Source organism: Sorex araneus, chromosome 3 (assembly GCF_027595985.1).
Source record: "Sorex araneus isolate mSorAra2 chromosome 3, mSorAra2.pri, whole genome shotgun sequence".
NCBI classification, from domain to species: Eukaryota; Metazoa; Chordata; class Mammalia; order Eulipotyphla; family Soricidae; genus Sorex; species Sorex araneus.
Window position 1 is genome coordinate 206648496 of NC_073304.1, and position 14945 is coordinate 206663440.

At 51.8% G+C, this 14945-nt stretch overlaps 1 protein-coding gene across 6 annotated transcripts in view; it reads right to left on the reverse strand.

Annotated features, from left to right (window-relative positions):
• Positions 1–325: 325 nt before the first annotated feature.
• Positions 326–14945, reverse strand: part of MSI2 (musashi RNA binding protein 2) — a 347428-nt gene continuing 332808 nt past the window's right edge. For 2 of the 6 annotated variants that reach the window (XR_008629327.1, XM_055132886.1), the window contains 3 exons: positions 10320–10474; positions 8658–8730; positions 326–5602 (listed from right to left, as the gene is read on the reverse strand). Coding sequence is in view for 5 of the 6 variants with exons in the window: in XM_055132886.1 (XP_054988861.1) it covers positions 8689–8730; positions 10320–10474 (197 nt within the window). In the remaining variant the exon portion in view is untranslated. Of the gene's footprint in view, positions 5603–8657; positions 8731–10319; positions 10529–14945 lie in introns of all 6 variants that reach the window. The other 4 variants (XM_055132884.1, XM_055132890.1, XM_055132885.1 and 1 more) reach the window with 3 other exon arrangements.

Below are 14945 nucleotides of genomic sequence, written 5' to 3' on the forward strand. Positions count from 1 at the left end.
CCAAGTGGGAAAGCCTCAAAGGGGTCCTAATTCCCACAGCCCCTGGCACTAATCCTCTGTTCTCCCAACTCGGGGTCTCCAGGGGGTCTTCCTGCTTGTCCTTCTACAGTCAAGCCGTCTCACTGCTTTCCACAAACAGTCCCACACACTCTGTATGGGGACAGGGACGAGCTGCCCACCCCTCCCCAGCCCCCCGGGGCCCTGCCACCAGCACTCACACCGAGGGGAGGATGGCAGGTGAGTCACGATATCCGCCCCCCCAAGCCAAAAGCTCGCCCCCCACTCCAGCCCCGCTCTGCAAGTGAAAGAACACAAGACCACTCTGTTCAAAACAGTTTATTTTATTTTATTTTGTTTTTGTCAGACAAACACATTGATTTCTGGACCACAGTAGAGGATGGAAACCTTTCACAAACTTATTTATTTGAAAATACAAATATAAAATTATACTTTCCACATCTGTGATGTGAGAGACTGCCATCCACATAGTAATTTTTTACAACAGGGCTTTAAGAAAGCCACACACAAAGACCTGAAAGATGCTTGAGATATATATATATATAGATACATATATATGTATATATATAAAAAAAATACTCACTACCAAAGTTGTCATCAGTTTCATACTAAAGTATAAAAGGGTGAGGTCAGCCACAGTGCTAGGGAAAGTTTTATTGAGATACATTTATGTCCACATGAAACGCTGAGACTTGCACCCTATTACATATGGAATTCCGAGTTTACAATACACCGAGCGTGGCCCGCGGGCCCGCCCACGCTACTCAAGAGGACACGCACAGACCCCACCCAGGATGGCACAGTATGTACAGAGCGCAGGACCAGGGTCTTGCAGGGAGGCCCCGCCCCGCCCCTCCGCCCCCTACCTCCCAGCAACACAACTCTGATCCTTTGAGCCACGTGTGCGGGTTAAGGTCGCTTCCCGGAGGGGTGGGATTTTTCACTCTAGTTTGTGTGTATGTTTGAGTTTACTGAACTTCTTTTTCTTTTCTTTTTTTTTTTTTGGTTAAAAAAAATAGACAGAAAGAAAAAGAAAGCAAACACATTACAGTATTAAAGTATTGCTTAACTGACAGCATCGTCTGGTACGGTGTCTGGAACCCAGACCGGGCTGGGCCGACCTGCTGCTTTTCTGCTAAGGGGGAGGGCGGGGAGGCCTGCGAGTGCCTCTCGTTCCCGTGCGACTCGGCATCTCTCCCCCGGGGCCCCTGATCTTACCTACCCTAGAAGGTAGCCTGGTGGTGACCCATGTTCGAGAAAAAAAAAAAATTCTCCCCACTGCCCTCCCCCCCAGCTTCCCTCTGTCCCTGCGAGCCGCTCCCAACCGATAAAGAGAAGTATGAGTTAGTGTTTCTTTTGTAAACAATTTCATATGCAATATAATACAGAAAGCATGGCTGACCCTCAATAAAAAAAATGTAGTAAACTATATTGCTTTATTCTTGATTAGGCTGCAGTGAGTGAATGGCAGAATGAAGCCGTGTGGGGTGGTGGCTAAGTCCCTAGCCCTCGTTTGCACTGAAGATCAAAAGAGATTCTGTCTTTCTACTTCGAACCAAAGAAAAAGGTTTCTTTTTTTTTTTTCCAAAATTCCCAAATGAAAAAAGGAAAAAAAAAAAGAAAAAAACAGAAGCCCAACAACAAAAAGACCCAATTCCACCCCCCTGGAAAAAAAAAAGCCAAAAAAAAAAACAAACCAAAAAAGCCAAAAAAAAAAAAAAACCAAAAAAAAAACTGAACACCTTTCAGGTCATTAGAACCAACAATTACCCAATGATTTTCCTACTAGTCTAGCAAGATGTGTGTAACATTCACTGGCTGTGAATTGCTGTGCAGTGGAGCAGTAGATTGACAGCAACAGAGCCATGCTACCTTAAAGTCCAAGCTACGAGTTCAAATTAGGATGAAGGGCTATGAAGGATAGAAACGCAAAGGCCTGTTTGGATTTCATTCGAATCAAGCCAATGGGCGGGTAGGAGAGAGCGTGAGGCGGTTTCGTTTTCCCAATGGCTGTGAGGACGGCCACCAAGCGGGTCAGCCAGCTCCTCAGCGATGACACTGCAGCGAGCTGGGCCATCCCGTCAGCTCCGTGGCCAGGCAGAACCAGGAACGCGTGGTCCAGGAGCTAAAGCCGCTCACTCTCCTGGGCTTGGAAGGAGAGGAGCTGGGGGGATTGGGACGGGGGTTCCCAGGCAGATGGATCTGGAAGCCAGAAAGTCACCCGGTGGCTACTTTAAGAATCCGGGGAAAAGCCATCAGCCGAGAGAGGGTCCCCCCACCCTGGGGAAGGCGGGGATGGCTCCTGTGTTCGCCTTTGAGCTCAACTTGAAACAAAGACAGGCTGAACGTCGGAGCTAAAATAATTCACAAAAATCGTTCAGAATGGACTTCTAGATGAGTGGGGGAACTAACGTGAACCTTAACCTAGGTAGCCACATGAAAACAGATCAGATTTCCACAAGATTTGTGCTATGGGCTACTGGGGGGTCTCGTCAAAAGGTATTATAAACATCTAAAACATATTCACACAGATTATCAATTTCTTCTGAGCATTCTTAAAAAAATATTTTTTTTCTCTTAGTAAAATCATTTTAATATACCATGCCTCCCTCTTTTAAAAAATAAATTAAAAAAATCCAGTTTTGCATATCTAGCATTAGCATTTAAGGTAGTATGGCGCACCCCGTCCACAGCGGGGTGGGAATCTACAAAACACGGCCGAGTCGGCCGGCAATGGGACATCGTGAGACCTTGGGTTAGTTGAAACCACATCAGATCAGCAAAAAATAAAATTAAAACTTGAAATCGAAAAAAAAAATGGAAAGGAAAAAACTGCCCCAAAATGATTAGTTTTTTTTTTCCCCCATAAATAAGAGAAAGTTCTATCCTTACTGGTCCTAAATCTGAATAACTATGTCTAATTTTTTTTAAACCTTAATTACGTTATACCTATCAATATGTACTAGAAGAAAGAGGAGAAACAAAGTCACTAGACTAGTACCAGGACAGCACGCTTACAAGATAGCCATTTTATACATTATTAACAGACCACGGTCAACCGAGGGTCTTGTATGAGGCGATGGGGGATGCGGAGAAAGGAAGGTGGCAGAGAACATCTCCAACGTGGACCAAGCGTCCGCAGGCACCCGAGTCAGAGACACGGGTTGCTGGGGACTCATTGTCTCATTTTTTTTCTTTTTTGTTTTTAAAGAAAACCTATTGTTTTGTTATTTTATAACTTGAACGAGTTTTAATATTTTAAAAGCGCCCAGCATTTCACTTTAACCTGGTTGTTTGGAAATAAAACAAGAAAAAAAAAAACCACCCTTATACCAAACAACTTAACATCTCACTGGAAAAACAAATAACATGATTTAAAAAACAAAAACAAAAAGTTGTTGCTATTTAATTAGAATTGAAAAAGACTTTTTTTTTCCCCCCTCCCATTCTGAGTTAGCATTTTGGAGCCTTTTGTTGGAAGATGCTTTTTCCCTACCATGTCTGTGAATGTCTACATTAGTCTACTTTGTTAGTAAAATTTATAAAAATAGGAGTGCAGCAGCTCTTTATAATAAATGTCGCATTCAGTGTCTCATACTGGCTGTGCCTTAAGTACCAAATTTATAAACGTAACAATTTTAAAAATATTAATAAAACGTCAATATCACATTTTAAAAAAGAAAAAAATATATATCCACACTACAATATGTTTTAATGCCATCTATTGAGTTGTACTTCTATAGTTGCTGTTGCCGACCTATTACCAATATTAAAAAAAAGTTAAATTAAAAAATATCCTTCATCATAAGTCTCTTTCCCCGACTGAGGACCATATATTATAACAGCCAAAATGCTCAACATGTGCAAACAGGAAACTGTCAGTTTTCCCCACCCGTCACAGTGCAGCGATGTTTATACTTTTTAATCTTTAAAATTCTGTTTACATCTACAATAAATTAAAAAAAAGAAAGAATTCTTCCCTAGCCTCTCTGGTGATACTTGCAGCACTGAGGTATTGAAAAAAAAAAAACAACATATAAACCAAAAAGGGTGCTTTCCTAATTTGTAGATGGAGAGTCAATGGAGAAAGAAAGATTTCATGAATGCAGGCTTGCCCACTCCTGACCCGAGGGTGCCCACAACTAGGGACCCGTTTGGAGGGGGAGGGCGGGGGCGGGGGTAGAGAGGCTGAGGGTCCTAGGGACCTTAGGAGGTGCTGAAATGATTGGACAATAGAAAATGATCAAACAGTTAAAAATTAAGACCGAGAAAGAAATGTCCCCACCCCTCCCCACCCAAGCCAAACAGGTGTGCTTTGAAACTTTAAATATGTTAAATATTAAAATTGTAGCTTTGTCTTTAAAAAACATCTTGGGAAAAGCAGTTTTTCATATTTTAAATAAAAATCTAACTAGACGGTAACACCGGAAGCTGTGCACAGACGAAGTTAATATGCTGGTATGACACGAATACATTTCTTAGGTCTAACACATAGACAAAAGGAGTTAAACAGTGTTCTAACTGCCCGGGGCGGCCGGCAGCTCGAGGCCCGTCTCCCAGCTCGGCACCCACCCGCCTCCGCTCTCCGCTCTCCTCACCCCAAGAGCCTCGCGCTGCCTGCAACCGACTCCCTCACAAAAATACTCATTTTTTTTTGATTCTCTCTTTCTTAATAGTTTCTATGTAGTTAATGGAATTGTATTTACAACATTTCTTTTGCAGAATTCACAATTGAAAAAAAAAAAAAAGAAAAACCCTTATAATATCACCTCTTTCAACAGAAAAAAAAAAAGCACTCAAGAGGAAGGAGAACATTGCCCACGTCATCCTTCCCTTATTGCCGAAAAGAGAGAGACTCGGGGAACAAAGAGACGTCACAGAAAAAGAACGGCTAGCGAGTTTGTGGAATCAGCTGATAACCATCTCACTGGCACACAACGCAGCGTGGAGGAGCGCTGACACCCCACTCCCGCTCTGCGCCCCACGGCTGCTCCTGTGTGCACCCGAGTCCCACCTGGAGGTTCAGACAGTCTCAGAACTGGTACCAAAACATTTGAGAGCCATTTTACCATCTCAGCATCCTTTAAAAGTGAGAACAGAATTGAAACAAGCGTGGGGGTGGGGGCGGAGGGGAAAAGTGTTTGGTTTTTTTTTTTTCTCTAGAAAGAAAAAAATGATACCTTAAAGATAACAATTCTACTATGGTTAGCTTTTAACTAGATAGTAAAGCTATATGACTACTGGACTACGTCAAAATCACTATCAAATGTGATTCAAAGAGATTTAAAAGGAGAAAGGTGGGGGTGGAGGGTGGTGGTGGTGGTGGTTGGGGGGGGGGGAAGTGGGAAACCATCAAGAAAAACCAAACCAAATCAAAATCATGGGTTATATACACATTGAGAAGCTGTTGTCGTATATTACAGCAGAACTGTGAGGTGATGAGATACCGGCCACCTGATCCGAAGTGAGCCATCTCTGGTTGGGGTGGGGAGTGAGCTGGTGGGGGTCCAGGTCTGATGACATCACCTAAACAAAGGGCCACTCAGAAACTTCGCCCAGTCTTGCCTGGACATCCAGGGATGCTCTGCAGGAGGCACAAGGTCGAGGCAGCCGCAGGGGAACACCGAGGAGGGGGCGGGAGGAGAGAGAAGTCAGCGAGCAGAGCATGGATTCCGGGGTTCCCACCAGCGCTTTCCAACGGTGACCCACTGCATCGGAGGGGCCTACGCCTGCTTAGGGGTCGCCTGGCTGACCGCCCACTGGGGTCCCGGCTGGGGAAATGGCACTTCAGAGCCACACTGGGCCCTGGAGAGCAGCTCTACCACGCCCCCTGCAGGCCTGTTATGTGGCTGCCACATTTGGACAGAAGGGCTGGACGGACCGGGACCAACTCAGTGGTCCACATGGCCTTGCTGGGATTTCAGTCAGAGGGGTGAACTGGTGCAGGGAGGGGGGACATTTGATTTTTGGGGGGACGTTAAACTTCTCTTTTCAATGCTAAATGTTTTTTAAAAATTAAAAAACTGGGGCTGGAGTGATAGCACAGCAGGTATGGGTAGGGCATTTGCCTTGCACGTGGCCGACTCGGGTTCGATTCCCAGCATCCCATAGGGTCCCCCCAGCATCGCCAGGAGTAATTTCTGAGTGCATGAGCCAGGAGTGACCCCTATGCATTGCTGGTTGTGACCCAAAAAGAAAAAATAAAATTTTAAAAACGACGCCTGCCTTTATCAGTGTTTCCCAGATAACTATCCAACGAAGAGGCAAAGTTCCGCTGAGAGATCACCTCACATAGGAGGGACTCAAGGTCGGGATGCTGAGAAAAACCCACCCAACAAATAACCAGCGTCACAGGCGGGGCCCAGCCCAGCACTTTCGCACCAGCCAACTGGTTTACCCAGGATCAGCTGTGAGCCCGGGGACCTCTGGCGTGGGCAGCACTGAATGTCTGGGGGTTGTGTGGGGGAAGTCATCTTTTGGGGGGACAAAGTGTGTGTCTGGGGTGGTGAGGGACTCACTTGGGCTCTAGGAGGCTATCTGGGGGGTGTTTTGCTGCTGGCGTTGCCCCTACTTCTGTTGGTTTCTGGTTCCTGTGTGGAAATGGAGCCCTAGAGAGGGAGGGCTGGGAGTATCCTCTAGGGCCAGGGCTGGGCGGTGGCCCAGGGGGCAGGCTGACTGCGTCCGGGGCTGTGGCTACCTCCAGTGCCCACCTGTCCCCAGGGGCACCACTCGGGGCCCACCCCGGCCTCAGCCACTGTGAGTCTGAATGGGCACTCCTTCAGATGGGGAACAGTGGCCTCTGGTCCCCCAGCACCCCCCCCCCCGCAGTGCTAGGTCAGGGCCGGAGGGCAGTGGGGGCGGGGGGTGGGTGGGTTCACACGCGTGGGGTGGGGGCGGGCAGGGGTTAAAGGGTTTATTGGGTTAAGAGAGGCACTTGTGTTAGTGGAGGTGATTTCCTTAGCAGCGACATTAAGAGAAATCTGCGAGATTCGTGGAGCTCAGCTGAACTCCATCTGGGCCCACACCCCAGGGTCCTGCCGCAGGTGGGCGGAGCCCGCCCCGCTGCAGGCTGAGCCCCGACACTGCCAATGCAGCCCCCTCTACCTGGCACCTTGAGCCTCCTGTTTGCGGGTGAGGCGCTCAGGGCCCAGCTGGGATGGGCCTTCCCCTGCCCGGCCCCCCTACAGCTGGCGTGTGAGCCCCAGAGACACCTGGCTTCCCCAGAGGACCCCTTCCCTTCCCGTGCCCTGCGAGGGTCCGGGTGAGCCCCAGAGACAGTGTGGCAGCAAGCCCCGCCTCCCCTCTCTTCCGCGCCTCTTCCAGAGCCCCGTCACAGTGATTTAAAGACAAAGTTTAATTAACTTGAGCTCGGTTTAAAAAGGTTAGGAAACTGGCAGGGATCCAAGTGCACGTGACCAGGTGATGGCGTTAATTTAATCTGTTTTTTCGTGCGGTAATCTGGATAATTACTCTGTCGTTACGGGCAAAAATGTTTTCTTTCCCATGAAAAGATGGAGTCTGGCTGTTTCGCACCACCACACGGAACTCCAGGGGCCAAGTCCCCGGAGCTGTGGGGAGCCGAACGGCCCCGCCCCGCCCAGGACCAGCTCCCTGCAGAACCCGGGGTCCACCCAATTTGCCCTCCAACCCCCCGGGCCAGACACTGCTCCAGATCACCTTCCAGTTTCCCACACTCGTGATTGCGTTTCAAGACAGAGAGGAAGAAGGGTGGGAAGATGAAAAGGAATTCAAAGAACCAAATCACAGAGCAGGGGGAGAACTTAAAAAAAAAGAAGAAACACAACAGAGAAAGGAGAAAGAGTATATGGGGGGGGGTTGGGGGGTGTCATAACTGAAGCAATGGAGGGGCAATGGAGAAGAGATGAAGAGAAGGGATGCCTTCCTTGCCCCCGCCCCCTGTGTGAAGTGACCGAGAGAGAGAAAGAGAGAGAGAGAGACGAGAAAGAGAGGAGAGAGATAAGAGAAAGAGAGAGGAGAAAGAGAAGAGAGAGAGAGGAGAGAGGAGAGAGAGAAGAGAAAGAGAGAGGAGAGAGAAGAGAGAGAGAGGAGAGAGGAGAGAGAGAAGAGAAAGAGAGAGGAGAGAGAAGAGAGGAAAAGAAAGAGACAGAAGAGAGAAAGAGAAGAGAGGAGAGAGAGGAGAGAGGAGAGAGAGAAGAGAGATGGAGAGGGGGAAAGAGAGAGATGGAAAGGGAGAGAGAGAAAGAGAGAGGAGAGAGAAGAGAGAGGAGGAGGGAAAGAAAGAGACAGAAGAGAGGAGAGAGAGGAGAGAGGAAAGAGAGAAGAGAGATGGAGGGGGGAAAGAGAGAGATGGAAAGGGAGAGAGAGAGAAAGAGAGAGGAGAGATAAGAGAGAGGAGAAGGGAAAGAAAGAGACAGAAGAGAGAAAGAGAGAAGAGAGAAGAGAGAGGAGCGAGGAAAGAGAGAAGAGAGACGGAGAGGGGGAGAGAGAGATGAAGAAGGAGAGAGAGAGACGAAGAAGGAGGGAGAGGGAGGGAGAGGGAGAGAGAGAGAGAGAAAGAGAGAGAGAGAGAGAACAGGGAGGGCCGTGCGTCCGTGCGTGGCCAGTGCACAGGCAGGGATGCACCGGCGGGGCAGAGACGCGTGGCGGGAAGGTAATACCTCGGAGTGAGATGGCAGCGAGAGCACCTGCTCAATGGTATCCATTTGTAAAGGCCGCTGCAATCAAAGGTCCCTAAAATTGCACAATTGTTAAGGTCATCAGCACGCTATACATGGGAACAGATTGTCATATTCTGGGAAAGGAGATTGTCTTTAGGGCCAGACTGTGGTTGCCAGCATGAATATGTCACTCTGAGACACCGTGCCAGGAGGGATCCAGATGAGACCCCCCAGCTACAACCCTGAACCCCCCTGCCCCCGCCGCCCAAACCTGTCTGCTGACCCAGGGGGGGAAATTGAAAGTTGAATTGGGGATGGGTGGGTGGGTGAGGCCCTGGCCCCTCCACCTGCCCCCGGGGAAGGATGACAGAGTCTCCCCATCCTGGTGGGCCCCACAGGGGACAGAGTCAGTGTAGGGAGGCCTGCAAGCTCCAGGCCATTCCAGAAGCCCCCGCACTGCGCGGGTCAGAAGACCCGGAGTTTCCAGGACACACAGGGTCTGAGTTTCTGGGTGCTGAGAACGGAAATGAACCGTGTTTGCAGTGGCGGGAGACAGCTGGCCGGGCTGCGGCAGCTCTATGCCGGGTAAGAAGAATACGCTAGGATTTGGTCCCGTGGCTGATCCCTGACCCTCTTAAGTGAATTTTTGGCTTGGGAGTGGCACTGGACACGGACCCAGCCGGCACTGGCCGTGTGGGAGCACAGGTGCTCTGTGCGTGTGCACGTGTGTCAGGTGTCTGTCTGTGAGAGTAGGCGTGTGTGTATTTGGAGGGGGGGTGTCCTCCGTGAAGCCCGAGGCAGGGCTCTGCCTCTTTCTCCCCAAGAGCCTGACCGGGAAGCTGGCCTGGGACAGCAGACGACACTCCCCTCTTAGTGCAAACCCAACCGGCCCCGAAGGGGCGGCGGAGGGCTGACTGGGTGCTTCCCGCCTGGGAGGGGGAGCGGAGCAGGTGGGCTCAGGCACATTCATGCTCACACACACTGGGAAGGGAACACCACAATCTGAAAACAGCATGCAAATCTGTTAAGCCAAATTCCATTGCCTGGATTAGTCAGATTATAGAACCACAGAGCATTACAAATATCAAATGCATCGGGCCTTCAGGGGGCCGGAGCTAAAGGACGCGCAAGTGGGGACTTACTTGGACCCTGGAAGGTGGAAGAAACATTAGCGGGGGGAGGGGGCGTTGGCGGGGAGGGTGGGCACCCCACATCGTAGCCCGGGCACCTTGAACCAGGAGCGCCACCCACTCGGGCTGCAGCGCACCCACCCACCCCAGCCCCCAGTCTCCAGAAGGAAGGGCTTAGGAGCCGGGGCTGAGACTGTGGACTCCTGCGTGCTGGCAGGCCTCGAACTCTCTGGCCATCTGCCCTCGCCCTGTCTTTCCAGGACGCAGAGGCAGTCAAGTGATGGGCTTGACTAGGGGTGCAGGGCCACTCTCCCCGCCCGCCGCACCTGGTCTGCCTTGCTCCTGGACTCCAGCTCACAGCTGCCCTCATTGCACCCGGCGGGGGGACTCAGGGAATCTAACGGAGGAGTAAACCCCCAGGGGCTGATGGGGACCCACCACTCTCTCCCTGCTCTCCTCCTGGCGCCCCGCCCCCAGGGTCACAGGAAGTGGTCAGGGCGGGTGAGGACGGGGAGGGGCAGGCAGTACTTACAGCTATGCCATGGCCGAAGCCCGAGCCTGGCTGTGGGCTGGCCGCACTTATGTAATTCCCCACTCCGGAGTCCTGGCTGGCAGGGCCGTAGAGATCAGCGACAGGTCCTGGGCTGTTGGCCCCCGGGAAGCCTCCGGGCCGCGCCGGGTTGGAGCCTGCCGGGGAAGCGGGCGCGCCAAAATTCGGTTGAGCACTGTAGCTATTCAGGACTGGTGTGCAGAGAATAGAGCTGGGTATGAGGCCGGAAGCCAGGCATGCACCGATCATTACAAGCCAAACACTCGAGAGAAACAGCTGAGGCCCAACTTCTAACACTCAACCAAGGCCATGCGGAAACACCAGCGGGGACTCAAGAAGACTCAGCCCAGGCTACTACTAAGAAGCTTGGAGCTCCAAAAAGAGAGAGAATAAAAAACAGTCATTCAAACACACTACGGCAACCAACCGGAGGTGCTTCACTGCCCACCGAATTATCACGATAGAAATAGATATATATGGGAGAGAGAGAGTGAGAGAGAGAGGTTTTTGTTCACATCTGAACCGATGCTCATGCAGTCTTGTCTAGGTCTGGGCACGGTGAGACAGCATTCACATCCCATGCAAACTACAAAGGAACTAGTTTTAGACTACACATTGTGTTAATATTGATATTAAAACGTGACCGTGACAGGAGACAAAGCAATCTGTGTCCAGGAAAAAAAAAATCTTTGGGGAGGGGATTTTTCTTTCTTTTTCTTTCTTTCTTTTTTTTTTCTCATTTGTTTTGGTTCACTTTTTTTTTTCTTTCGTTTTGGATCCATTAAATGACAAATTTGTCTTTAAAAAAAAATCAGAAAAAAAATCTCCATTCTTCAGCACCCCCAAACCACTTCCCCCCTCCCCACTGGCTAGTCCCTTCCTGGACCGCCCCCTCCCCATTTAGTTCCCTGCATGAAAGTCATCAATACTGAACGTGGTCGAGGATGGGATATGTCATGGAAAATTCGGGCATCTTAACAGAACCAGAATGATGGTGGCAGAGGAGCCCTTTTGGGGTGAAGAGCAGGGGATGAAGGGAGGGGATGGGGGAATGGGGAAATCTCGGGGCGAGGGCCAACAATTCTATAGGACACCCACACACTCACCTCCTGAATTAGAAAAGAAAGGGGGGATTTAAACTTTTTTTCCTTTTGTTTAAAAAAAAAAACAACAAAAAAACAAGTATGAATGCAGAGCAAACGGACCAGACCGAACCGACTATAGTTAAAGATCACTGACGGGCAAGTCCCTCTCTTAGGTGATATCCAGATCTCAGACTGAGAGAAAGAGCTAGGAATGGGGCCTGTGCCACAGAGAAAGGGGACCCCCACCCCCAAATCCTGAGAGAAAGAGTCATGGTGGGGAAGAGGCAGTGGGAGAAGAACCACCTGGTCTCCCACCCTGTGCCAACCCCCCTCCACGAGGACACGGTCTACCAAGCCACGCGCTCTCATTTTTGTTTCTTCAAAAATGAGAGCTTCAACTCTTTTTCTTTTCCACAACAGAAAATCATTTTTCATTTATTCATTATTTTTTTTCTTTTTGGGTCACACTCAGTGATGCTCAGGGGTTATTCCTGGCTCTGCACTCAGGAATTACTCTTGGCGGTGCTTGAGGGGGGAGGGGACCATATGGGATGCTGGGAATCGAACCCGGGTCGACCTCGTGCAAGGCAAACGCCCTACGCCCTACCCGCTGTGCTATCGCTCCAGCCCCCCCATTTTTTATTTTTTATTTGCGAAGTTTTGCTTGCACTGATTTGAGAAGCTTTGAGACCAAGTCCAGCACTCTTGGCCCACAGCGAAGCCTTCTTGAGGCAGCTGCAGCTGTGGATGGTGGGAGGGGGGGCTCCTCTAGGCATCTTCCCTCTCGCCTCCCTCGACAGACAGAGGAAGAACAGCTGAACCCCCTGGCTGCTTGCAACCCTGCCCCCCACTTCTGTTGGCGCTAGAGGGAACAGACTCAGATGGACTTCCCTCCCCTCCCTTTTTTCCATCACAGGGGTGGGAAGAGATGACCCCTACCCCAAGGGACAAAGAGGACCCCATCAACTTGGTCCTGCAGGAGAAGGAAATGGCCATGGAGGCCCCCTCTGAGGCCGGAGCCAAGAAGTCAACCAATGGGTGCCGGAGAGAGGAGGTCAGGGAGAACAGACATTACAGAAGCTGGGGCGAGGGGCTGGCCAGGGCTGACTTGGGGAACCACTGCAGACAAAGGGGGCCGGGAGCTTTGACTAGAAAAGATTCAACCTGCAGGTAACACTTGGCCCTTTTCACTTCGGAGGGAAATATCCTGCTGAGACATTCAAAAGGGGGCATTATCTTGGCCTCACACATGAAAGAGCTCAAGCAGCAGACTCCAGGTTCACCCCACAGGGGACCCCCTTCTGCAGGACACCAAGTCACCAGTCCACCAGTCCGCTGTAATTCAGGGTAGAAAGAGTGGGGTGGAAGAGGGGAGGGGCTGAGGACACTTTTTGGCTCTTGTCCTCTGGCCAGAGGAGGATCCAGAAAGACAGTGGGTGGGACCACGGAGCAGGGGGTCGGGAAGGGCTGAGGGGTGGCTCCTTCCAGCCTGGGAGACCAACCCATGGAAACAGAATAGAGGACCCACGTCCAGGCCCACAGCCAAGGAAGGTGCAGGCCAGAATCCCGCCCCCCACTCCACGGACTGGGTCAGAAGTCAAAAGAGCGGGTGGGACCCCACCACTTCCGCCTGTCCTCTCCGTACCAGGGTGCCCAACCACAGCCTGGAGAGAATCTGACAGCCCCGGACTGCACTTCTCAGCTGGGCAGCCCCGCCCCGCTTCATCCTCTGGGGTGTCTGTGCACCTTTAAATTTCCAAATCCTGGGGCTGGAACAATAGTACAGCAGGTAGGGAGTTTGCCTTGCACACGGGTGACCCGGGTTCAATCCCCAGGTCACCCCCTCCCCTGTCCAGCCCTGCCAAGTGTGATCCCTGAGTGTAGTTGGGAGTAAGCCCTGAGCACTTTGACTGTGACCAAAAGAAAAATAAAATGAAAAAATACAACCCCAAGTCCTCCACTGTGACACCCCTTGGTCTCCCAAGCCTGAGCCCCAGCTGTGGGTCATCCTGCAAACCCCCCACTGCTGGGGGTGTTTTGGGAGCTCAGCCTCCGGAGCCCGCCAGAGGGTGCAGTGGGCAGGAGGGCAACAGTTCTGGGTTGGTTCCTGAGCCACGGGGCACAGGGACGCGTGTCTGGGCTCAGCAGGCCACACTGCCTGCTGGCTCGCTCTGCGGGCACAATGCCCAGGTCCCCAAGTCAGTCACCAGCCAGCCCCGGCCAGCCCTGGGCGAGGCGCAGGGCCTGAGCATGGCCACCGTGCTCCTTCTGTCTCAGTGGTCCCAGTGCCTCTCCTGGACGAGCCCACCCTGAACACCACTGGCCACAGTGGGGGAGTCAGTGGCATACCCCCTGCCCTCCAAATTGTGGCGTCAGGAGTGGCAGAGAGCAGGGGGCAGCCTGTGCCCATTTGAGGGGCCCCCAATAACGCACTCCGGTCTGGGCTCAGTGCTGTCCCGGCAGAGGGAGCCCTTCCCTGGCACCATTCCAGGGGTCAGATATGGTCCCACACAGCAGGGTTGGGCAGGAACAGGGAAGGGGTGGCACTCTTTGGGACAACAGCTGGTGTGCTTGGGTGCTCGTACAAGGCGTGAGTGTGGGGTGCTGGTACCCGGACGGGCTGAGTAGGTGGGGGCTTGAGGGTCTGTGAACGGGGTCCAAGCGTGTGGAGAGTGTGTGGGGTGTGAGTGCTGAGTGTCTGTGGGGCCTGAGTGGGTATATGTGGAGTGTGCGTGTGGAGTCTACAGGTATGTGGGGTGAGTGTGCAAGGTGTACGTCCATGCTGGTATATATACAGAGTATGAGTATCTATAAGGGTACTGTGTGGGGGATGAATATGTGGGTGTATGTGTTGTGTGTACCTGGGGTTCATGAGTATGGTGTACGCACATGGGATTGTGTTTGTGGTACATAAGTTGTGAGCACGTGGGGGTGTGTTTGGGGTACATGACTATGGTGTGAGCACATGGGGTGTGTGCTTGGGGTCCGAGTGTGTGCAGAGTGTGTGGGGTGTGAGTGCTGAGTGTGTGGGGGTCCGTGTTGGGGTGTATGTGGAGTGTGTGTGCGGGGTCCTGAGTGATGGGCGTGTGGGTGCGTGGGAGGGAGAGATCTCAGGACCTGGTGCTCAGGGTGAGACCCCTTGTGGCGTGGCTCGTGTCTCACACGACATCAACATCTTGCAAACCCCGCCCCCGCCTCCCCCCCAGCAATCTAGTAGCAGAAATGGAAGCATAAGGGGCAAGATGGGACGTGTGGGGGCTCCGTGTGGAGGAAGGGTCCCTTTTCTATCTGCTGCTCTGAGTGGGCCGGGGGCCTCCACAGTGTGGCCGATTCCTGGGCAGGTCCTATGCCCCTCAGGCCTCAGCAGGCTCATCCCTGGGCTCTCTGGAAGGCCTGGGGGGAGGGGCGCAGGCAGGGCGAGGAAGAGCACTGGACTTGGAGTCAGAAGGTGGGGCGTTGGCCCTGGCCTGACAGCAGGGTGGTGGCAGAGGAGAGGAGAGCCAGGACCCCGGAGCGGCGAGTC